This window comes from Ipomoea triloba, chromosome 9 (genome assembly GCF_003576645.1).
Source record: "Ipomoea triloba cultivar NCNSP0323 chromosome 9, ASM357664v1".
NCBI lineage: Eukaryota > Viridiplantae > Streptophyta > Magnoliopsida > Solanales > Convolvulaceae > Ipomoea > Ipomoea triloba.
In genome coordinates this window covers 3,740,782-3,766,181 of record NC_044924.1, presented here as the reverse complement: position 1 = coordinate 3,766,181, position 25,400 = coordinate 3,740,782, and the positions used below count along the sequence as shown (strand labels likewise).

General features: G+C 31.9%; 2 protein-coding genes across 3 annotated transcripts; one reads left to right on the top strand and one right to left on the bottom strand.

Annotated features, from left to right (window-relative positions):
* Positions 1–5,195: 5,195 nt before the first annotated feature.
* LOC116029323 (sugar carrier protein C-like) lies at positions 5,196–8,686 on the top strand. The gene is made up of 4 exons (XM_031271274.1): positions 5,196–5,454; positions 5,554–5,876; positions 7,049–7,672; positions 7,944–8,686. The coding sequence occupies exons 1-4, from the start codon at positions 5,319–5,321 to the stop codon at positions 8,442–8,444; spliced, it is 1,584 nt and encodes a 527-aa protein (XP_031127134.1). The 5' UTR covers positions 5,196–5,318; the 3' UTR covers positions 8,445–8,686.
* A 4,261-nt stretch (positions 8,687–12,947) lies between these two features.
* Positions 12,948–15,252, bottom strand: LOC116030821 (vesicle-associated protein 4-2-like). 2 transcript variants are annotated; one of them, XM_031273161.1, is made up of 7 exons: positions 14,954–15,252; positions 14,760–14,830; positions 14,578–14,668; positions 14,019–14,137; positions 13,776–13,853; positions 13,346–13,462; positions 12,948–13,094 (listed from the first exon to the last, which is right to left on the bottom strand). In XM_031273161.1, the coding sequence occupies exons 1-7, from the start codon at positions 15,198–15,200 to the stop codon at positions 13,035–13,037; spliced, it is 783 nt and encodes a 260-aa protein (XP_031129021.1). In that variant the 5' UTR covers positions 15,201–15,252; the 3' UTR covers positions 12,948–13,034. The 2 variants fall into 2 exon arrangements, with proteins under 2 accessions (XP_031129021.1, XP_031129022.1); XM_031273162.1 differs by having other exon boundaries at positions 14,019–14,122.
* Between the last annotated feature and the right edge of the window lie 10,148 nt (positions 15,253–25,400).

Genomic DNA, 25,400 nt, shown 5'->3' with positions numbered 1-25,400 from the left:
TGCATGCTCTGCCAAATTGCCTGCCAACACATACTGGGAGTTATTAATTCATCAAATAATTAAGTCCTATTTCCAACGGTAGGCGAACATTTAAAATTTGCCATTTTTAATATATATTTTTTAAATATCAACATATTAGGTAGCTGGAAAAGATAAGGAAACATTATTCGTTCCAAAAATAATCCTTTAAAACAAGCCCGTCATGCCAGTGATGTGAATTAAATTTCTTAATCACTAACATAAAAGGAAAATCCGCTATTTGAAGATGTACTTTTAGTGAACCCCGTCTTATAATCTTAGTTGACGAATGACCATAAGGAGTTAATCAACCTAGGTTGTCAATAAATGATCGGACTGATCATGCTGAAAAGGATCGTATAGGTAATTTCTACAAGAAGTCGAATTCGAAATCTTGTCGTTACTAAATTAATTGTTCGATTAAGTTGACTGAGATTGCAGCTATTTGTTACTTTAACTTGTGCATGGGGTCATGACTCATTAGTGGGTGCATTATTTTCTAATGGCATGTATTGAATATTGAGGATTGGTTTACATCGATCAGTCCATAATTTCAGCATCAGCTACTTGGACATTCAATATATATCTCATCTAATGTCGAAGTCAAGTTACGCAACTGGGTAGTGGGATCATGCATTCTATTTAGAATCGTTGACTAGACTTCATTGTGGAAGATAGGGTTGACTTTACAACATGTGAGTATTATTCCAGCTTGCTTTATCTTATTATGTATGGACAGCAGAAAAATAATACAGCTCACAAAAATATTGCAAAACACAAGAATTGAATGTGGATGGGTGCATGGAAATTAAAGTAATTCAAAGTTTGTATGCGCCAATATGGAAGACCAATGGATAAGTTCACCAGGCAAGAACTGTGAGCAACGGTTTGGGGTTCAAATTCGTAATGAATAGAAAATTTACATATTAATTTTGACTGATTTATGAATGTCATTACTATCAACTTATGCATAACCTTTAATAGTTGGCTCATTAATGGTAAATAAATGTAAATCGATTTGTAAGTCTGTGGCTACTTTTATTTAACTAAAATATTATTGGGAGGTAACTATATATCATGTTTGAATTAGTATTTGAAATTTCTTATATATTATAAACAAGTCTTATTCCATACATTACATTTAAATCTTACCCCATACATTTTATAAGTGAAATAATGTTTCATAGGAATAATTTCGCTAAAACGTGTAAATTAAATTAATTCTGCAGAACATATAATTAAAATGAAAAATATGTAATCATTGTGAAAATGATCGAATTCCACCGAGTATGTCAAATCCATGATGTGGGCCAGTTGAACATTGAGCAATATTGAGCTTACATTCACAAAATATCTTACATTAACAAAATTTTTGGTTAAACTAATGATGAGATCAACTAACCGTTATATTGTAGGTTTTTTAAATTAAATAAAGCACTAAATAGTTTTCAAAAAATAAAAAATAAAGCACTAAATATGAATTTTAAACATTGTCTTACTGTTCATTTGTTTCTGCTGTTTGACAGTGACAGCATTTGTCATTTTCCTAGGTTCAAATTCTCTGCTAATCAGGTATTAGTGCATGTATATATAGATGTATAGTCAAGGTATAGTCTTAGTATGCATTGTCTTATAATTTGTGAACCATTATATACGACTAATGTTTATCTAAGATCGTTTCTGATTTATTTTATATACTAAAGTGTCAAAAAATTTTGTCACATTAAAACTAATATTCTCACAATAAATTTTATTATATCTAAACCATTACTTCAAATGTTGTTCTATATTAAAATAATTTAGTTTTTAAAAATTTTAAAGTTTATTAGTATGAATTTAATTAATTTAATATAAAATATAATTTTTTATGTAAATAACAATATTTTAGTATAATATAACATTAATTTTTAACATTGATGTATTTTATTTTTAATTAATATATATTTAATATTAGTCTTATTTTAATTGTCTCAAAAAAAAGTCTTGAATTCTATTTTTATTAACATCCCATCAGTCAAATTTGTTTCACTAACATAGTGTTTGGCTGGGAGGAGAAAATTAAGCAAAAAATGATTGTAATTCGGTGAAAAAAGAAGAAATAAATAGAGGGCGTTTGATTAGGAGAAAGAAATTATGAGGAAAAAGAATTCTAACTATAGCAGACCAAACACCTTGTAAGATCTTCTTTATGTAGTGATTAATCAAACTTGAGTGAATTATTTTCGTTAAAAAAGAAGAAGAAGAAGAAGAATTACGGTAGTTGATGGAGTAAAAAAGTTTGTGTAGAGACACAGACGGGAGACCAAACCAAAGGGAGCTTTGGGTCATACAAAGTTGGAGCATTACTGATTCACTGAATACTGATCACTCGAATCTTGTGGGGCCCACACCATGCTGCTTTACGCCTTTACCCACCCCAACGTTTTTCCAAGTTTTTTTTTTTTTTTTTTTTTTTTGAAAAAAAAACGTTTTTCCAAGTCAAGCCGTTGGAATTGGACATATATTTTAGGTCTCTTTGGAAGATGCAATATTGTTTATACTTCATTTTCTGGCTAATACTTTTCTTTATTACTTTTTCTTTTTTTATACCTTTAATATCTACATCCAAAGTACCAACAAAAAAAAACATTAAAAATCTAATAATATTTAAAATAAAATACTTTAATTTAAACCTTTATAACTATGTAAATAATCGCCCCAATTACTTTTTTTTTGAAACATTATTTTATAAATTTTAATTTAACTTTTTGTATTTAATACAAATTTTACGTAACTTTTTTTTAATATATAATTTTTTTTCATTAATAATAAACTAAATTGGTATTGTTAATAATTAAGTTAATGTTTAATTAAAACTTATAAGACAAGTGCTACTCGAAAGTACAAAGATAATATTACATCAAACGATGTTGGCAAGAATCGATCTCATGATTTTTATATATGAGATCATCATGTTCCACCCACTCGTCCATCTATTTTAAGAAAGTAATCTTGTATTTTGTGATCCAAACACATCTTATTATCACATTATCCTAATTACTTTTAATTTGAAAGCTGAGAATAGTAGGGGAGAATTTGATAGGTATTTCAAATTCCCACTCACTAATAAATGGTTTTTGAAAATTTGTTGATGGCGATAAGGATGACGCCCCACAGTAATCAAAACTCAAAAGTGCCACGGGAGAATTTTCCAAATTGGAATTATTGAATAATTGACCGATGACTTGCTTTTAGAAGCTCTTTTATACAGTGGAAAATAAGATGGGAGTTTGGTTTACGTACTATAATTAATTCAACATTGTAATTAAATATTTAATAATTAAAATAAATTTTAGTAAAAGTAACACTAAGAGTGTGTACTTTAGAAAAAAAAAACACTAAGAGTGTGTTTGATTGTTGGGTTTATTACACATTAAAAATGATAATCAAAATCATAGTTAGTGTTTGATTGACAACTTTTTAAAACACGAGATTTGATTACCCCTTCAATTAAAAACGCATTCCCTAATTAAAAAAAAAGTATCATCCCGTATTATTGGTAATATTACTTTTTATGGTTTGATTAGTACTTTTAAATTTTTATTTTGGTTCTTCTTATTCATATTGATGCTTTGGATGTCATTATTTTAGGATCAATTGCCTTGATTTCTTATTTTTGTATTTTTAAACTCTTTATTCACATTATAGAGTTATACATAAGCAAAGTACAAACATCAATATTGGTAATCATTCTAATTCCACCCTACTACCAACACATGCAAAATACTTTTACCAAAACTTATACCATTACCAAGTATTTGATTCTCATTCATATTCCAATTTCTACGTGCAAACCAAACACACCCTAAAATTGACTTTGATTTAAATTCTATATTCAATACATTAACAAAAATATTCATCAGAAGTTCAATAATTTGGTACAAAAATGTCCCATAATTGCACTTCAATAAAAATCTTTAAAGTCTTCAAAAAAATAAAAAATCTTAAAAAAAAAATCTATGTTTATGGTGGATGCTGTTGTCATCTTGACGAAGACCAACAAATAAAATAAAGTCGCAGGCTGGTAACGTACCTATTTAACTATGGGTGACTCCTGGTTATTATCCAAACTTGGATAACTGAAAATTCTAAGTAAATTAAAATAAAATAAGTTGCTGATTCAACTATTGATAAGAATCTCAATAAAATGTTTTTCTTTCTTTAAAAAAAAAAATTAATTGCACATCAAAAAAAAAAAAAAGTTTTGATTGCCCCATCGATTTTTGACAACCTAACTAACCTACCAAATTTCAAGAAACAGGGAGGCATCAGTTTCAAACTGGTGAAGTACTGACCGTAACATTTATTTTATATTCTATAAACATAGTTTATTATCTACTTAAACGTTAATACATACGTATTTAGTATTTTAGGTTTAATAAAGTTTAGACCCCAACTGCTACTAGTAAACAGATCAGGCATTTACAGTTTCCTGGAGAACAACCCAACTTCCTCCTCACAACTCGTGATAAGAAAGAAATGGCTAATGGCTGACGTGTGTATTTCGTAGATAAGTGGCGTTCTAATTTGACCAACCGACCCGTAAATTCCTACCATAAATATCTATTTCAATTCGAACATATCCTAAGCCGGGTAATTTAAACGATTGATTAATTTATAATTAATTTTATTCTCGACAAGATACACAGAATTTGGACCTCAATAGAAACGTATAGAGTTACGAAAAAACAGAAACTTTGACCAATCAATAATGATAGTAAAATATATATTCTGAAACTACAATAAAATGTGAAACATTTGCCAGCCTAATAATTTTGCAAAACTAAAAAAGGAATACCTAAAAGTCAAACTGCCGCAACTCCGCAAGTAAATTATTAATGACGAGTTATACAATAAGTCCTAGAACCATTGTATTAATCATTTTGACAGCTAACAAGAAATATTTCTATAAAAATAGGAAAAAAAAAAACAAATGGACAGCTATGTTTAGGATACGTACCGGTGCTCCCGTAACAAAGTTGGTTATAACATTATTACTCAAAAATTTCCACATTAATTACTTTATAATAATATAATAATAATACGGAGTATTTGTACATTTCCGGGGGCAATGTGAATATGGTTTCCGGGAATTTATAATCCGGGAAAGAACTTTGGGGTTATAAAACTACCCATTCCTCAACCAATACCATCTCTCTATTCTTTACTTCTCTTCCCTTCTTCTCTGCACTTTGCAGTCTCTTCCATTCTCTCTCTCTCTCTCTCTCTCTCTCTCTCTTTTTGTTCTTTCTGGGAAAAAGATGGCCGGAGGAGGAATAGGCCCCGGTCCGGGGAATGGCAAGGAATACCCGGGAAACCTGACTCTATATGTGACTGTAACTTGTATTGTGGCAGCCATGGGAGGGCTGATTTTCGGTTATGATATTGGTATTTCGGGTACGTTTAAATTAAACCCGAAATCTTTGTTAATGTTGTTTCTTTGTTACAGCGAGAATGGGGTTTTTAATGTTGTTTCTTTTGTTGTTGATGAAATAGGGGGTGTGACATCCATGGACTCATTCTTGGAGAGGTTTTTTCACAAGGTTTTTGTAAAGAAGAACAAAGATAAAGATGTGAATCAGTACTGTAAGTTTGACAGTCAAACTTTGACCATGTTCACCTCGTCGCTCTACTTGGCGGCTCTGGTTTCTTCCCTGGTTGCGTCTTGGGTGACCAGAAAACTTGGTCGGAGACTGTCCATGTTGTTCGGAGGTGTTCTGTTCTGCGCCGGAGCTCTCATCAACGGCTTTGCTCAGAATGTCGGGATGTTGATCATCGGCCGTATTTTGCTGGGTTTGGGTATCGGATTTGCCAATCAGGTAAAATAATCACTCACCTAAAACATCATTTTTCTTAACCATGGATTAAATCCTTAATTTTTTTTCTTAATGATGTCTGTTTTTTTGACTTCTGCGTTGGATTAAGAGATTCGCATGTTTTGTTTATGCCTTGTTGCCCTATTTTTTTTGTTTTTTAATGTGCTGCAACTTGTTTATACACGACAAAATTGGTTTTTGTTTTACTGATTTTTTATTTGTAAAATGTTTTTAATCTCTGCAATGTTTCTTGCTTGCCTGTCTCTTTCTCTGTGTCATGTAATTCTTATTCCCCAATTTTTAGAATTTGTCACGGAAATGTCTCTTACCAAACATTTAAAAAATAATCATAAAAAAAGAAGAAATAACAATTTGGGTTGATTTTTATATATTTCTTGCCCTATTAATTGTCAACACCTTTGTTGTAGCTCAGATCTGAACTGGGCCTTCACTTTAATGAACACTGAACAGCTCAGAGATGTATTTCCTAAAGATGACAAATGACATTTTTAGAATTCTAATAATTTCAGAACCGGTCCTACCACTTTGTCAATTTGCACGCTTACCCCTACATGAAATTAACACTCCAACTCCACCTTCAGATCTTCTGAATCCAATAATATCCATTTGTTTTGTTTGGTGGGATATTCCTCACAAGATTTTTTTAAAAGAATAACAATAAAAAATTAATCTTGATTATGTTTTTTGAGTTACGCGTAAAATTCGCCCTTCATTAATTAAAGGTGTACGTTGCTGAATCATATAGTGGGAGAAAATGGTCATAAGACCCTAAGCTCAATAAAAAAATCTTGATGATTTGATGTGATAGAATCATGCTTTTTAATTATTTCATTGTAAATGGCTTGGATGATTGTGATTTGTGAATTAATTATTTAAAATTGACTTTAAGTATGAGTAAATTGCAATATAGTGTCTCATTTTTTTTTGTCTAGCTTTGAAAACGGCCAAATGTGACAAAATGTCAAAAACATCCTCTCTAGATGCAAATTTTACTAGGAAAATTAAACTTTAAGTGGCACGAAGTGGTTCTTTGGCTTTTTGTGCTTTAGTGATTTGAAAAAGTAGTTATAAACAGATACTACATTGTAACCGACCAGATAGTATTAAAAAAAAAAACTCAAAAACTCTTTTTAACTTGTGGTTTGTTTGTGCAGTCTGTGCCATTATATCTATCAGAAATGGCTCCATACAAGTACAGAGGAGCACTCAACATTGGATTTCAGCTTTCCATCACAATAGGTATATTGGTAGCCAATGTGTTGAACTATTTCTTCTCCAAAATCCATTGGGGATGGCGTTTGAGCTTGGGAGGTGCAATGGTTCCTGCTCTGATCATCACAGTCGGCTCGCTTCTCCTCCCCGAGACGCCAAACTCCATGATTGAGCGTGGCAACCACGACGAAGCCAAGTTGAAGCTGATGAGAATCAGGGGAATTGAGAACGTTGATGAAGAGTTCAATGACTTGGTGGCTGCCAGTGAGGCCTCTAGGCAAGTTGAACACCCCTGGAGAAACCTGTTGCAGAGGAAGTATAGGCCGCACTTAACAATGGCTGTGATGATCCCATTTTTCCAGCAACTTACTGGGATTAATGTCATCATGTTCTATGCGCCTGTGTTGTTTACCACCATTGGGTTTAAGGATGATGCTGCTCTCATGTCTGCTGTCATTACTGGTGGTGTTAATGTTCTTGCCACTTTGGTTTCCATCTACTATGTTGATAAATTGGGAAGAAGGTTCTTGTTCCTTGAGGGTGGTATCCAAATGCTTATCTGCCAGGTAAACTTTGTTATTGCTGGTTTTCGTCTCAATTAAAAGTCTAAACTGATAGTTGGACTGTATATGTCTCTGTATTTGTGTGGGCCAACAGGCCTCCTTATGTGTATGGGCCACCATGTCCCCTTGTGTAGGTTGACACACCTCTTTATGTGTGTGGGCTGATATGTTCCTTTATATGTGCGAGCTGATTACTTTTTTTATGGTTTTTTAGCAACACGTGGACTATAGTCTCTTTTTATGTATCTCTGATAACATGTAATTATACATGCAGATTGCTGTTGCCATTTGCATAGCATTGAAGTTTGGGATCAATGGGACTCCAGGGGATCTACCCAAATGGTATGCGGTGGTGGTGGTGATATTTATCTGCACCTACGTGGCCGGATTTGCCTGGTCGTGGGGGCCTTTGGGGTGGTTGGTGCCCAGTGAGATCTTCCCACTGGAAATCCGATCTGCCGCCCAGAGTATCAACGTGTCAGTGAACATGATCTTCACGTTCTTGATTGCGCAAGTGTTCTTGACAATGCTGTGCCACTTAAAGTTCGGCTTGTTCATCTTCTTCGCCTTCTTCGTGGTCGTGATGACCATCTTCATCTACTTCTTCTTGCCCGAGACGAAGAACATTCCCATTGAGGAGATGGTGATTGTGTGGAAGGAGCATTGGTTCTGGTCTAGGTTTATGAGTGAAGTTGATTATCCAGGTGCGGGTAAGGGGAGTTCTAATGGTGGTGTTGAGATGGGAAAGGGTGGTGATGGTTACAAAAGAGTATGATAATAATTAAATTATGTATGTGGGTGTGATTAAGTGGAGCTTAATTTTATGTGTTTATGGGTTTACAAACCTGGTTCAATTAGTCTATATCCATTGGCATTTATTAGATGGCTGATATTATGTTAATGTTTAGATGGAATTTCAAATATTTTGTCTATGTTAGTTTCACCGGCCTCTTGCAAAGCAAATTTACATCCATATATGTACACCATGTTCGGATCATCTAAACTATTCTAAAGCAATGTATTTTAGCATTTTATAATTAAACCAATACTAGTTGATTCAAACATGGATGTATAGTAGGTTTTAATAACACTAAGAAACATTCATAACATTCTCCTCAAGTACAAGGAGGTCTAGACATCCTCCGGACATAGTTCAATGGTCAAAAGGTTAAGTATGTGTGCAATGACTCAACAAATACTTAAGTTCAAATTCTCAATGGAGGAGAATTTCAGTCTTGAGTAAAAAAATACACTCAAATTATGTCTTAATGAGGCACATTTCACAATTTTTCTCCTCTAAGGAGATCTGTATACTAATAAATCTTAAATGAGAGTTCTTATCTATTAAAGAGTTAAATGATCGATTTAGTTCATTGACTATAGCGAAATTACTTATTTGGTCATAACTATCATCCTTACCTAATTAAGTCATCAACTCTGAAATCCTACACAATTTCGTCCTCCATTATCATCCTACGTATTCAAATTGACTATCATCTTATGTGTAAGACTATGACAGGATGACTAAATCAATAATTTCGTTATAGTTAAGGGATCAAATATGTGATTCTCTATTAATTCAATACCTTGGGAACAAATGATAACCTTTTCCTATAATAGACAAGTCGTGCGACATACACTTGCTGTAGGAAGAACAGGGAACTTTGGTACTGCACATGTGGGAGTGTTTTGTTCTGTTAGGTTTTCGAATTGGGAGAATCCCAAAGATAAACAATTTATACACGAAAAAGAAAACTTTTTTAATTTTTTTCTTTTTGGATTAATGTCTCCTACTTTGTTTTTGAAACTCTTGCATATATCCAAACAAGAAGGAATAGAATCCAGCTTTTGTGCACTCCAAAGTTGGTAATACCTGGCCAACTCCTTACCTTTTTGGGAGAATATATAAAAATTAATTAATTACTAAATATATAAAGGTTCGATTTTCAGTGAGCTCTTACTAAATCTTATATATAAAATAAAATAGAGGTTGTTGAAAATTATTCTTTTTATACTAACAACAAAGTAATACAACTGAATTTAAGGTACATATAGGTACGTAGGTTCCATTTTTATAAAGAATCATTTTATTAAACATTTTAAAGTTTTTTGTGAATTAGGCACTTTTTTGTAATAATGCAAGCGGAAATTCAGAGTGCTAGGACTAAGCACTAGCTAATTAAAATGAATGATACTTTTGCTTACTATCGTTATCCGAATGTGCACTGTAGGTGAAATTCTCCTTACGACCTTAGTCGACAAAAGACCACAACGAGATAGACTAACCTATTTTGTTCATACTTGACCAACTCAAGCTAAAAAAAGTCAATAAAAAACGCATATGTAAATTCAAACTTAGAACTTTTTGGTTACCAAGCTAACTGTCTGACTCACTTGGCTAAAGTTGACACAAACAAAGGCTCTTTCAATTATATCAATGGCAAAGGTCAAGTGAGCGAGCAACTTTACTATGTCAATAATGGATTTTTCCATTCTTTTCTTTGTGCTTTGGTGTTAATATCCTATATGACTAATCAAACTACAATGCATGTTTGTTCAGATGCAAATTGTACAATCTAACTTGACACATTTTCTACTTTTTTGTATTCACGCATCGAGTATCGAAATGAGATTTCTTTGATACAGGTTTAATATTTTAAATAGAATTATTTTATCAAATTTCTAAGTATTCTAATAATATATGATAAATTTGGACTTCAATTGGGTTAGATGATTGTATCATTACCCAATAGCTTCATAAAGTTATTAATGAGAAGCTTCTGGTGTGACACCTTTATTCCAAAGTGGAGAATCGAATTCACATGCTCTAAATTTCGAGTAGTGGACCTTTTGGGTAACAAAAGTGCAATTAATCTCAAAATGTACCTTTTATCCACAAAAAAAAAAAAGAAGAGTAAAGTAAAAGTTCTTCTTTGGTAATAAATTCAATAAAGACGTCAAAACCTTGTTATTGAAGCTATTGTAGTTTCTAAATCGTAATTTCAATTTCCAACTAAAGTTTTGATTACTATAAGATGTAAATTAGATAACAAGAGTCTATTATAGTTTAATTAGAAGTCTCAGACATGAGTTCTCTTTAATTGTGAGGTCATAATACATCTTGACTGAAAAAAACCTATGATCTAACAAATAAAACTTATATGTTTTGATTTTTTTTTTGTTTATTTAATTATTCATCACTGATATGTGGATAAGTGAGACCCCAAATTTTGAAGAGAAAGAAAATGGATAAGTTTAAGGTAGGAAATGGGAAGAGGTATTTGGTTGATTCACGGATTTAAGTTGCATAAAACATGGAGACATGAGATGAATCACATGATTCTTTTGCTCATCTATACAATTTGGTCTAGCACTTTGGAATTTGGATAAGAATGGACGCAAATGCTACCGGCTGCTTTTCTCACAAATAGTTCTTTTTGAGACATGTTGAAAATTTACTGTTATTATTCGATAATATATATGTGATAAATTTTGCCTTATAAGATTAGATTGTTCATATTTGAAGATTAGATTCATAAATTGTTCATAATTGGTCAGTTCAAATCAAGAAAATTAATAGGCATCGAACATGTAATCTTGTAATTATCAAATCAATAATTTCACTAATTTTGTTGGGGTTGTCTCAAATAATTTTGATAACATTTTGAATGTAAGAAAATGGTTAATTCAATAGCTCGACCAGAAGATTTTGGTGTTATTAGATGCAAATTTGAATTAGTTTTACAGGGAGGGAACACTATAACTTTCTAACTTTAATTTTTATAGAACAAAAACGAGTAAATATATTTTTTACAAATAGAAATGGAAAAAGGCCTGGATCAATGCTTGACATTGATTTGGGTTCGAAATGGGCCTCAACTGACTGCATAAAACACAATCATTATTGCATGGACCATGGTCCACACAGCTGTGTGGACCTAAAATAAAAAGTACATTATTTTTGTACTGAAGATACATTAATTTTATACTGTAGGTACATTATTTTAGGGTACATTATTTTTGTATTGAAGGTACATTATTTGATATATACTGTTAAATAATGTACCTACAGTACAAAAATAATGTACCTTCAATATAAAAATAATGTACTTTTTATTTTTGGTCCACACAGCTGTGTGGACCATGGTCCATGCAATAATTTGCCCATAAAACATGAGTTGGGCCGAATAATTCTCGAATTTCAATGGGCCGCTAGTTCATAGCCCACCAGTTGATAAGCATGACTTTTAGCAGAGACTCATCATTCTCATCAACCTCTTTCCTCTTCCCCCTGCCCACGATCTCCATTTACGCAAAACCTACCATATAATTGCTCGCCTGAAAACCTAGGAGCCACCGGCGGCGGTTGAGGCGTTCTCACGCCGGAGAAGTACCTGGAGAAATGATCGATCTTGTTCTCGACAACGACAACGCTAGTCGCCATGCACACTCTGCTAATGTAACTCATTTTTCACATCAAACAATCTTGTTTAACTTGCTTTCAGGTTTAAATATGGCAAAGATATATATCAACGCGGTTAGTGAGTAGGTGTTCTGTCTTAGTGGATGCATATATAGTAGAGAGTGGAGGGAGGGGAATTACAAGTTTTCAGGTGGCGGAAGACGACGGCGGTTTGGTTTGGAGGAGTGAAACTGACGGCGGAGACGTGGTTTGGTGAGTTTTCTGGTGGCGAAATGGAGGGGAGAAATACAATGCATGTCTTCTGTTATAGTCACCGAAGATGTAAAGCCTCCAAAGTAGCAGACGTTACAATCAATACAAAATGCAAATGACAATAATGTGATAAGATAAGGTTATCCACCATTAGCCGGCCGCTTTGGGAATTTAATTTTTATAAAATTTTCTGTGCCTCCACTATATTATACCAAATATGGATTAGGTAAATGTAAATAAAAAATATCAACTTAATAACCACAATGTTTCAAATTCAACTTAATAGGTTGTATGTAGAGTATTTATGGATGGTGGAGGATATATCAGAGAGGCCGTGATGGGCTGTAGGGTATTTACGAATGATGGAGGAGTGACACAAATGCTTATCTGCCATGTAAATTCCTTAATTAATCATCACTGATTAACATTATCTAACGAAGAGCTTATCTCAAGTGATCCCTATAATTGTCAAGACTTATTGAATTATGTAGTGTTCTTGCATGTAATAATAAATTAGTCATAATTTTTCGCACTTAGACAGTAATTATAAGTTCTCTACGCCCGCCCAAAGTTATGTTATATCAAACATAGAGTATATAAATATACATAGAACACCAATAAACGTTTTATTGAGTTTGGAAATGTTTGAAATTCATAAAAAAATAATTCTAATCCGAGTAGGGCAGCCACTTATACCGAGTCTACCCCTTCACTTTGCTGCAGAGCTAGGTATCTTCCTCTTCTTTCCTTCTGCAAATTGAAGCAGAAAGTCAGAAACAACCATGAACTCATTATACCAATGAAAAAATTTGTAAGTAAATTACTGAAAACGGTAGTAGCTATTTAATTTACCAACGAGTAACAAAGAAATCGGTAGATATTTAAGCTATATCTATTTAAGTCATTGCTAAATCTGTTAGTAATTTACTATTTTCTTGTAGTGTGACCTGTAATAAATCAAAATGAAAAATGTTTGAAGTTTGGGTAGTAGCTAAACTCACCCATTCATCTACCACAAGCCCTTCACCAATAAGACTATGGCCTGCTTCTGCAGGCTTCTTGCATGCCTCAAGAGCAGCATCAGCCTCATCCAACTGCCGCTTCAGTTTTTCCAGAGCCTTAGCAAGAAAATGGAATAGAACATTTAGCCCTTGCATTTTAAACTTTTCATCCACAAATGAATATATATCAAAAAAATCTTGCAAGCAAAATTCCCTTGTCCTGTTGTCCTGGGCTCCACACTTTGACCCGATAGGACAATGGAGGAATAAATCACTATCACTCAGTGTCCAATTGAGTAAGAGGACCAGTTCAGGTGCCCACAAGGAGCCCACCACAATGGATGTGACTCCCATACAGCACCCGCTAGGGCTCACCAAAATCTACATATCTTGCATGAAGTAACAACATAAGCAAATAACATCTACTCACAGGACATGGACGTTCGGAGTCGAGAAAAATAACCCTTAGTATCTGTTCCTGGGCTACTTGGTCCTTCTGCTCATTGAACTGTGTAAAAAGAACAATAGTTTAAGAGGTCATTTTCCTTAGTTTCGCCTTCCTGAACATTCAATATAAAGACATGCATGGTCTGAAGTATGGAGCATAGGTGTTTTGAAAAATTGTCAGTTGATGAGAAGAGAAGAGAAAAGAAAAGAAGAAGATGGTACTGACCAGCTCTGGTACATAGTCCACATTTCCTTTAACTTTGAGGCTCAGGATTTTGTATTTCAGATTACGTTTCTGTTCTGTTGGTTTTTCACTGTTCTCTGGATGCTCTACAAATTTGAACACTAGAGTAATGATCCAAAATCAGAGCATGATATGATACTGTCATACTGAATAGGCACAAAAAAGCAGAATGGGAAACAAAAACAAAAATAACAGGTAAACATGACGGTTAATTGAGGGTTGTAGCCTGGGAGCAAATGTCAAAGGGGAGTTATAATAGGTTGCATTGAAGATAATGACAACCATTGCTTTAGCAATCCAACAGGATGATGCTTGGATCTAGGTGACTCACAGACACCAAATGATTTGTACATTAGGGCCTTAATTGTAGGGTTTTTTTTAGGTTTAATGGCCTAATTGCTGTAGTTCAATGCCCTATTTGACCCTTATTCAATATAATTAATATATGAGGATGCACTAGCACGTTAGGCCTGGATAATAATATAATCTAATATTGTGACAGGGGAAGGAACTAAGAAATAAGAGCTACATACTAACATACCGTGCATAGCAGTGGCTATAATGCTCTTGCCTGGAGCGAGAATGGCACCAGAAGGACGCATGAAACAGCTTTTTGGTGAAGTTGTTTGGAACTAACAACAAACGCAAACAGCACCGATCAGATGAAATTAAATAAACTGCAAATTAAATAATGGATTGAAGGAAGTTTAGCTAGCTAGGTACCTTGAAAGCTACATGAGACTTGCTTGTATTTTTAATCTTAATCGCACTTCGAACTTGCTTCCCAGGCTCATCTAGAATCCCCAGAAAACAAACTGAATTACAAACCATTCATTCATTCATTCATTCATTACAGAGCTATTTAAAAGGAGGAAACACGAAAACAGAATTGAAGAGTGCGCATGAATAAAGCGTACATGGAAAATACAGAGTATTTTCCGGATCGAGCTTCAAACGGCGGCGTGCGGGGAGAAAAGATCGAGCTACGGCGGAGACATTGGGGAAGCTTAATCCATCACTATTAGACCGTGAATTTTGATTCCGCGGACAAGTGTTGTGCCAATTAGCAGCGGAAACAGAGGAGGAAGAAGAAGAAGATCTTCGAAACGGCATCAGCTTACACAGACACCAGACTTTGTCATCCTTGTCGTCGACGATGGCCATGAGAAGCTAAACGGCGAAGGTTTTGTTTGGTAGCGGGTGACACAGAGAGTGAGCGGCGGTTGTTGGAGTTTGAAAAGAGTGAGGGGTTGGAATTTCGGGGAAAATGGAACGGCTAATCATGCGCCCTTAAATGTAATTATATAGCTTAATTAGGAAGAATTAATTATGTCTCTATAATTAGTAAAATAATTAAGATGGTACACCTTAATTAGTGGAAGAGTTAATATTGTGCCTATATTAGCATAGGAAATGATGTATTAAATTAGTATAAATATGTCAATTGTATATAAAGATGACGAAGCAGAGAAATATAAGTCTTTTAGTTATTCCTCTTGGAATTCTCACACGCTGAAAGTGTGAAATTGAAATTTGTCGTGAGTCGAATACGGTTTAAGAGCCAAAAGCCCGCTAGAGAAGTTACCTATCCGTTCGGATTCTATATAGAGTTGCAACAATTGGTGCTTTCATTGATTCCATTGATGAGAGTATCCTCTATCGTTTTATTTATTTAAAATCGTAGAGAACATCAACAATATGAGATATAATTAACTCTCGAAATTGGGTAGCATACTTGACCACAAGAGATACAAGTAACATAGAACCATGTGATTAACAAGAAATAGGTATAGGATAGTACAAAACTTTTTTCAAATCAAAACTTAAATATATTAAATAAGAGTTAATTCTATTTTTTTTTATTCTAGATTTATAGGTGACAGTTCACTTTTAGTTTTCTTTTTTTCAAAATATCGACTTTTGATCCTAGTTTTATTGTGACGGGACTATTTTTTGTCCTCCATTAACAAAAGAATTTAAATTTCGTCAAATACAAGAGCATTTCAGACTTCAATTTTGATTTTTTTTTCAAATAATAAACAAAAAATAAATAAAAATTGCGGGTCAACCTACTTTGTATTAAAAAAAAAAGGATCAAAATGCCTTTGTATTTAACGGCATTTCAATGATTTTCTTGACGGAGGACCAAAAATGGTCATGCAATAATAATAATATGATCACAAGTGGATGTTCTTATAAAAATAGATTATAAGCGGACCATCACCTATAAATCTATGACAAAAATAGAATTAATCTATACTATATATAAAAACAATTTCCTCCTCCCAAATTTTCCCCCCAAAACTTAGGGGTATTTTGGTAAAATCATTTATTTTATTTATTTATTATTTTATTATTTTATTAATTATCCATCCTATAATATTATTATGGTAATATATGATAATGATAATATGATAATATGGTAATATTGTTAATATTAATGGGTGATGGGTGATTGGCGATATATAATTGATAATTGATAATATGGTATATGGTATTATTCTTAATATTAATATATTAATATATAATAATATTAATTAATTAATTGGTGATTATTTTAAAAAAGAATAATTAATTGGTGATTGGTGATTAGTGATATGGTAATATTGTTATATATTAATATTAATTAATTAATATATATATATATATATATATATATATTAATATTAATTAATTAATTGGTGATTGGTGATTAGTGATATGATAATCTATATCTATATCTATATATATTTATATAATTGACATGTAATTAACTATATTAGAATGAAAAAATTATATAATATTGTAGTAAAAATTTTACATGTCAATCATCTATATTTACATAAAATTAAAATTAATTATACTTTCCTTTTGAAAAATCTTCCATATTATGTTTATCCTCCACTATATAATGATGAGAAATGACTATTCTCTCACAACGTACCAATATCTGTGCTATCACTATTAGTTAGAGATCTATAATCTGTAATTCTACGAAGTCGAAGATCGAACTTTAACACGCGTAGAATTGTTATGGTATGCGGTATGATTTAATTTTTAGTTGATTCATTCTGCATGTTGGAGATCCTTATGGTGTAGTCTGCATTCCATAGAGTATTTTGTAGTACTGTGATTTAGTTTGATTTTAACAGCTCAATATGCTTTAATTTTTGCTGATAAGGTTTCAAGTAGCTAGGCCAATTTTGCCATGGGCGTATCACGTATGTAAAATTACAATTTTCAGAGTGATTGTAGTGAACAATCAAATGTTTTCTATAATTATATATTTTAATCACATTACTTTGATTGGTAATTTCTAATGGAAAAACATTGTATTGTAACTTTGTATTACAAGATTTTGAATGATAATACCTTATTTAACTATACATCTTTTTAGTTGTACTGTGCAAAATAACTAGCAATCGTGGATGCTCATCTATATATTGTAGAATTTGCAATCTTGATCTTTCCCATTTACGGATGCTTATGTAATTTGGTAAAAATGGTGGTTACTATACTTGAATAAATCCTCAATTATTCATTCCAATTGTTCGTTTTACCATTCCAATTCTTCATTTTATAAAAAATGGTGCATTGGAAGCTAAACATGGGTCATTGTATCATTGATTGTTGATTCCAATTATTATTAATCTTTATCATTAATTGCACAATACTAATTCACACTTATTAGTTAAAAATGGTGATTACTATACTTGAATAAATGAAATAATAATATTAAATTTTGTTGCCTCGATTTAAAGTCTATTATGTTAATATAATAATAATAATAATAATAATANTTTTTTTTTAATTTTATTATTATTATTATTATTATTTAATTATTTTAATTAAAATTATTTAAAAAGTTTATTTTAAAATTAGTAATCACCATGTCATCACAATTGTAGGTAAACATGTCAATTTGGACTTTTTTTTTTTTTGAAAACATGTCAATTTATACTTAATTACATGAGTTTATATAGTTCAGGAATCCAATTGCATTCTTTTTGAGTTCGATGGCCTAATTGCAGTTTTGTGTGTAGTTCAGTGGTTTATTTGACCATTATTCCGCGAAAAATGATATTACTAATTGATTNATGTCAATTTGTACTTAATTGCATGAGTTTATATAGTTCAGGAATCCAATTGCATTCTTTTTGAGTTCGATGGCCTAATTGCAGTTTTGTGTGTAGTTCAGTGGTTTATTTGACTATTATTTCGAGAAAAATGATATTACTAATTGATTTAAAATATAAAAAGATCGTAATCTATATTCTATACTATATATAAAAGTAAAATCCTCCTATTTCATTCCCCGCCTAAACTTTTGTAGTCAATTAATGAAATATTTTATTGGTCAAATAATTAATAAAGCTTATTTGTTAAGAAAATGTAAAATAGAAATTAACTAATATCTATAAATTGATAATATGTACACTCACGTATCAACACTATTAATAAAAGTAAAATCATTTATCGGGAAAAGAAAAGGATATTACTAATTGACTGAAAATTATTTAAAAACTTTAATAGTTAATTATACTTTCCTTTTGAAAACTCTAATTTATTTAAACTTTAAAAAAATTAATTGAACATGGGTTGTTATTTATTTAAACTTTAAAAAAATTAATTGAACATGGGTTGTTAGATTTTTATAATAATCAAAATTAATTCATTCAAATATGGAGGAGGAAGATAAAACAAAATGCAATATGGGGAAAATGAATATACTTAAAGTATAAAAGTATAATTACACATATATTAGTGTAATTGATTAATAATAATTGCCTAATAATTATTATGATAATTAAGTTAAGCATTGGTCGTTGAATTTATTTTTATAATAATTACAATTAATTTATTTCTCATTTTCTCATATTTATTTTAGTAATAATATAATTATATAAGTCATATTACTTATAGATCTTTTAAAGATAATTTTAGACAAACAAGTCATATATTATTCAATTAATTGAGTAATATTTTTGTACTAATCTTATAATCAAATAAATGTACACGTTCAATATTAGAATTTTTTATAATTTCATCTTTATTTTTATTATCTCAATATATAATAAAAAAATTTATCCACACCCGGGTAATTGGACAATTATTTGTTCTAATTCAAAGGAAAACATCAGAAAACATAATCGATTCAATCAATTTCATCAGTTGCGCTATATAATATTCGATGTTATAATATATATAATTGTATATTGATCCAAATATTCTTTAAATATTATAACAAATCCATTCCGTGCAACGCACGGGCGAAAATACTAGTTATATTAAATAATATTAATACTTGTCTTAGCTCTCCAAAGTACTTCTTTGGTTTTTTTTTTTTTTTTTTGAGAAAAAAGACTTAATGCATTAAATCATCAGAAAGCAATTGAACAAGATAAAAGGGAGGGGTATCAACCCATTCCCCGCAACCTGACATAAAAACGGCTTCCCGAGCAACAAAATGGGCAGCACGATTCGCAGATCGCTTCACAAAATGGAAAGCTACATCATGTAACAAAGATGCAGTTTCTTTAATATCTTGAACTAAAAGACCAAAGGCAGAATGAAAGGACTCGGCATAAATAGCATGGTAAACTACTTGGGAGTCGGTCTCGACATCAACATCTCCTTTAGCCAACTGAGAGCCTCCCGAATACTCAGTGCCTCGGCTTCCTCAACATTGAAATGACCCTGCATGTTAACACCTTTCGCCGCAATGAAACCCCCTTCGTCATTACGGAGCACCCAACCTAAACCCATAACATTGTGAACACGGTCAAAGGCTGCATCAGTATTCACCTTGAACCGTCCGCGATCTGGTTTCCTCCACTTCACCTGCTCCGTCACATTATCCCCTGTTGAATTTATTACTTCATTCGCATGTCTCCAGTTTGACAAAAAAGAAAGAGACTTGGTAAGCACTGCCTCCAAGGCAAAAGGGATCCCATTCCAAACATAATTATTTCTACTATTCCAAAGACCCCAACTTACCATCAGAACCTTGCATAACAACTCAGCATTTAAGGAGACAACACATGCAAAGATTCAATCTGCCATATTGTCCTGGACATGCGTCACCGCGGGTATTCCCAATTTATTCCAGAGTCTTAACGTGCTGGCAAGTTACAACCTTACTATAGAGTTTTGGGTTTTTATTATAGGGTTAGAGTGGGGTCACAACCTTACTATAGAGTTGTGGGCTATTGATTATGGATTCAAGTTATGTTAGAACGGAGAGTGGGCCAACATGCATGAGTTGAAATGGAGAGTGATTTACTAGTTATTGTTCTTAATGCCAATATCAAGAGACATGCAAAGGAGTCAAAATTTCATCTTACTGAAGCTATACAAGTCTTTGTCCGAAACCAACGAGTATTTATAAGAAAACTAACACATATGCATAGGCAAATTATTTTGTGGACCCGGCGGGTCAATCTTGCATGCACAATTTACATACTAAATGCTCATAATTTATCTTTTAAAAAATTCATAATTTGTTGTATACTACGAACACACAATGCTAATATATATAATTGATTATATTGTTTTGTATTCACAAGTTCCTTTTAAATACAGTACTCAATTCCAATACTAAAAGTATACAATTTAATCTTTTTAAATTTTAGTACAACTGTTATGTGTTTTTGAGTTAGAAACACAATTTACATTCTTGAAGTTCACAATTCTAATACTAAAAAAAATACACAATTCAATGTCGTTTAAGATCAAGGTCCACCTTATGATATAAAAATTGCAAACAAGTAATTTTTACTGTGGACCATGGTCCATGTAGCAGCGTGAACTATGAAGCGGGTTTCATTCTAATTACATTTCAATTTCATCCGATAATATTACTCTTGTAAGCATTGAAATTTTAAGTGGGCTAATTTATGTGCTATTGGGCCTTGATGAATAATTGATAATTAAATCAATTACTTTAATTGGGCTTGTTAGACAAATATTTATTTAATTGGGTTAATTAAATGGCCCAATAAATATTAGTTGGTCTAATTACTTAATTAAGAGTAATTGGGTGTTGAATTGTTCGGTCCAAATTGAAGGAATATTTAATGGAGTTGGACCAGGCTATTTGGATTAATTGAATTGCTTAATCGACGGGTTTTGACTTGGTTAGGCCCATCAAGAATATATGTGGGTTGTGCAATTTTGAAGAAATTTGGATAATTTGATATTATTTGAAATTGGATGAAATCATAAACCTAGACGTGATGGTGTCCCGATACATTTCTCATATTAAATTTAAATAATTAAATTAAATTTGAGAATTATCCAAAATGATAAAGTTTGTTAGAGTTTTCCTACACTCATCACTATAAATAGTGGGTTTATTTGGGAGGAAATACAGCTTTGATACTCCAGAATAACTTGGACGATTCAGCATACTTCTAGTAGAAAATCAAAGGGCTTTTCATATTCAGATATTGTATCCCTTCATGTTTGATACATACTACTTGTATGTAATCGATACACTTTGACACTTTGAATATATATACAATTCAAGTTTTCGCGTTTACAGCTTTGTTTTTTTTTAATTTCATTTTCCACACACACTAAGTTCATTATAATAATATCAAAGTATCATTTTAAGTATACTACATACAGTTTCATTTGACAATATTCATTATTGAATGGTCTCTATTTTTTAGTTTCCATTTTCCATGGACATTAGTTTAAGAGTTAATACAACAAATGATCCTCTGACTATTAGGCTAGTACTCCTTTTAGTCCTCGACTTTTAATTCGACCACAAATGGTCCTCTAACTTTCATTTTTGACAATAAATAGTCTTCTGTTAAGATTTCTGTTAAATAGGTGTTAAATCTAGGGTTAATATCGTCAAATTGATTAATATTATTATGATTACTTATTTTTGAGAATTATATGACACCATAATTAATTTCAAACATTAATAAACATTAAGTTAATAAATATAATAACAAAATGGACGTGACAAATCACATAAATGAACAAATTTAAAAAAAAATCCATGATTAATGTTAGCAATCTGTACTTGATTAACTATATTAATTCAACGGTGACGACCTTCAGTTATGTCCCAAACAAAATGTTTAATTTGATCGACTAATGAAGAGTGAAAACTATTAATCATTCATGTATGAACAACCATGAAAATTATGGAAACAAGGTTTAAAAAAAATTCTTCCATTTTAATCTGTTGGTTAAATTAAAAACAGATAGCTCTAATATTAAATTTTCATTTTGTACGCATAATTACAAGAATAATGTGTATTGTCTTTTTATTTAGGAGTATTTATATTTGTTAATTTTTCAATTATGTTTGTTGGTGAAAAATTGTAAACATTTTTATTTTATGACAATTATATATATCAATTTGACGATAATACCCCTAGATTTAACACCTATTTAACAGAATTTTTAGTGGAGGACTATTTGGGGTAAAAAATGAAAGTCAGAGGACCATTTGTGGTCGAATTGAAAGTCAGGACTAAAAGGAGTACTAACTCAATAGTCAGAGGACCATTTTTGGTATTAACTCTTAGTTTAATTATAATAATGCTGGAGTATTATATTACTTACACTTCATGTTCTTTAATTATAATAATGCTGGAGTATTATATTACTTACACTTCATGTTCTTTTGACAATGACTCTAAATTTTAGTCTCATTTTCAACGCATGCTATTTAATTATAGCAACACTAATTAAAATATCATTTTAATTGTATTATAGTTTCATTTGACAATATAAGTTATTGAATGAACTTTGTTTTTAGTTTCATTTTTCACATACTAAAGTATCATTTTAATTATACTATAATTTCACCATGATGGACATTGTACTGTGTGGACCATGATTCACTGTATAACAATTGCATTGGACATTTATACATGTCATTGTTTTCAGATGAACTATTTCCACCTAATTAAGCACTGCACACACCATTATTATTCTTCATTATATTCTTCTGTGCCTAAACAATGTTGTTACAGTCAATATCTGTCTGCTACAGCTGTTGGACAATGCTAAAAAGTACCAATCTGCGCCAGTCAGATACTAGGCTTGTGACTAAATCTTTCCAGTTGTATCATTAATCTCTCCTCCCACATTTATTTATGTTTTCCTGCCTTCAAACATGTGGTTCTGTTTCTTGATGAACGTAACTCAATTCAAGCCATCTCTAGTTTTAGTAATGTGGCAACGTACCATTGGTGCCAACATATATAATTATATATAATTTTAAACTATATATTATATTTTGTTTGATTAAATTAGGTACCCTTCCAGAGACTTCAGCTTTCCAGCCACTGATCTTCGTCCAACCTACCAACTTGTTCCAATAGCGTGCATCAGATGGCTAAAATTTGGAAGGATCTGGACCTTCTACTGTGCCAGGTGTCCTTATAGAATCCATCAAAATCGAAGCAATATAATTTATCTTTATAAAATTTTAAAGTAAACGCTAAGGGATTGAGTCTCCCCATTGGAGACTCAACATGCATTGCATGGCCATAAGCAATAGTATATTTAATTTGCATGGTTCTATTTAAACTAAGGATATTATTATGAATTCTACAATATTTTATACTCCTTAAAATATATTTATCTGGTTATTTTCATAGGAGAATAGTAATTTTAGTCCCTCAATTGTTGTCAAATTATTGTAAATGTTATCATTTCTTTCTCTCTCTGTTTTTTTTTTTAATGCAATCCTTTATTTGTCTAAAAGTTGTAAATTTGATCACCTATCTATATATTACCATAGTTATAACTTAGGGTTTCTAAAGGAATTTGTGACATTTGACATTTTCTTCTTCCATTTCGTGTAACACCTTAGAAATATTACTTGAATTGATCTTGCCTTGGTGTCGATAACTGACGGACCGAAGACAACATAATATCTTGCCTTGGGAGGAAGACTGATATACCACTTCGACTGCTTAGAATGAGAGAATGAATGGCATGAAGTAAAAAGCATTGAAACTAACACGAGTGGGAGCAATACTTTAATTCATAACAGAAAGTGTTATGACGAAAGCTAATACAATTAGGCAAACCCCTCAAAAACTCTAGATTCTAACCATTTTATCATGCTTTTTTTTGAAACTACCATTATAACATGATAGGCACCAAATTTACATTTTTTTGGACAATCCAGAGACTACATTTTAAAGACGGAAAAGATAGAGACAACTTAACATTTAAAATTCGGCAATAATTAAAAGTCTAAGATTGCTATTCTCTCATTATAAATTAATCTGACAAAATCATTTTAATATATAATACAAATTTATCTTTGTTTATCCTTAAAATAATGCCTGGCATCATATCCATTTATGTACATGCATTAAAAATTGCATGGGATTACTTAAAATAGTACGTAACACCCCCTTACCATCCACAGATCGTTACTAACTCATTTCTAAATATAGGTCCAGGTTAATTGGCATCGTGTACACCATACGAGTTTCGTCAACGGTGCCATGACCAATCAAAAGAGGACAAATTAAATCATTAGTATTTCAAAGGTTGTTAGATTAATTGGACAGAAAAAATATAACAATAGAATTTGTGTAGCTAATTAACATTAATAATCCACCAAATAACGCTGTGCATACGTTTGACGGTCAGTTTCACAACATATATATTTTTGGTAACTGTGCGTAAGCAAGCCCTACATTTGGGACAACTAATCATCTCTGCTACAGAGATGGATTTCTTTAAATATTCCAAGTAAAAAACCGTATCCCTAATCCGGAAAACTAGTTATACATTTGAGGTTAATCAGGTCATATAATATCCACAAAGAGTCCAACTCAAACCCTCAAATTTGGATCCAATGAACCTGTCACAAGCTACACACTTCTATGCACAAGGAAGCCAATCAAATCTCAATCCGGCCTGGACCCTGTGAACCTGTCGGAGGATGTATAGTTTTACGGAAACTGAACTCATCTCAAACGTAACCCTCAATATTCGTGGCAACCCCTATCATACCGCTATAATCAAATCTCAAGTAAGACTTATCATCCATTATACTAATGCCCTAGGGCCGAATGCCTCATGTTTAGTGATGTTTAATCATGTTTAGACGTTAATTGGAAAATCAACAGTATAATTATGGAAATTAAACAACCTCAAAATCCCATAGATCACATATGTGCTCAATTGAGAAAGTGCTAATAAGAATTAAACTCACGACCTTTTAATATAGAAATTATACTCCACTCATTCAATAATCGTTTTTGGGGACATAAATTCCTAATTATTTCTTCTCTTTATGCCAGATTGGGTCAGAAGGAGATACAAGAAAAGATGAACAGTAAAACTATTCCCACCTCATTTGGGGTGGGGTGTGGGGTGGGGGGGGGGGGGGGG

Bases quoted from the DNA above. Each gene is read 5' to 3' on its own strand.
- LOC116029323 (XM_031271274.1), top strand. From the start codon at position 5,319: ATGGCCGGAGGAGGAATAGGCCCCGGTCCGGGGAATGGCAAGGAATAC. The intron at 5,877-7,048 runs GTAAAATAATCA...TTGTTTGTGCAG, and splicing joins GTATCGGATTTGCCAATCAG to TCTGTGCCATTATATCTATC. The intron at 7,673-7,943 runs GTAAACTTTGTT...TTATACATGCAG, and splicing joins TCCAAATGCTTATCTGCCAG to ATTGCTGTTGCCATTTGCAT.
- LOC116030821 (XM_031273161.1), bottom strand. From the start codon at position 15,200: ATGGCCATCGTCGACGACAAGGATGACAAAGTCTGGTGTCTGTGTAAG. The intron at 14,831-14,953 runs GTACGCTTTATT...TGGGGATTCTAG, and splicing joins AAATACTCTGTATTTTCCAT to ATGAGCCTGGGAAGCAAGTT. The intron at 13,095-13,345 runs GTGAGTTTAGCT...TTCAATTTGCAG, and splicing joins GGCTTGTGGTAGATGAATGG to AAGGAAAGAAGAGGAAGATA.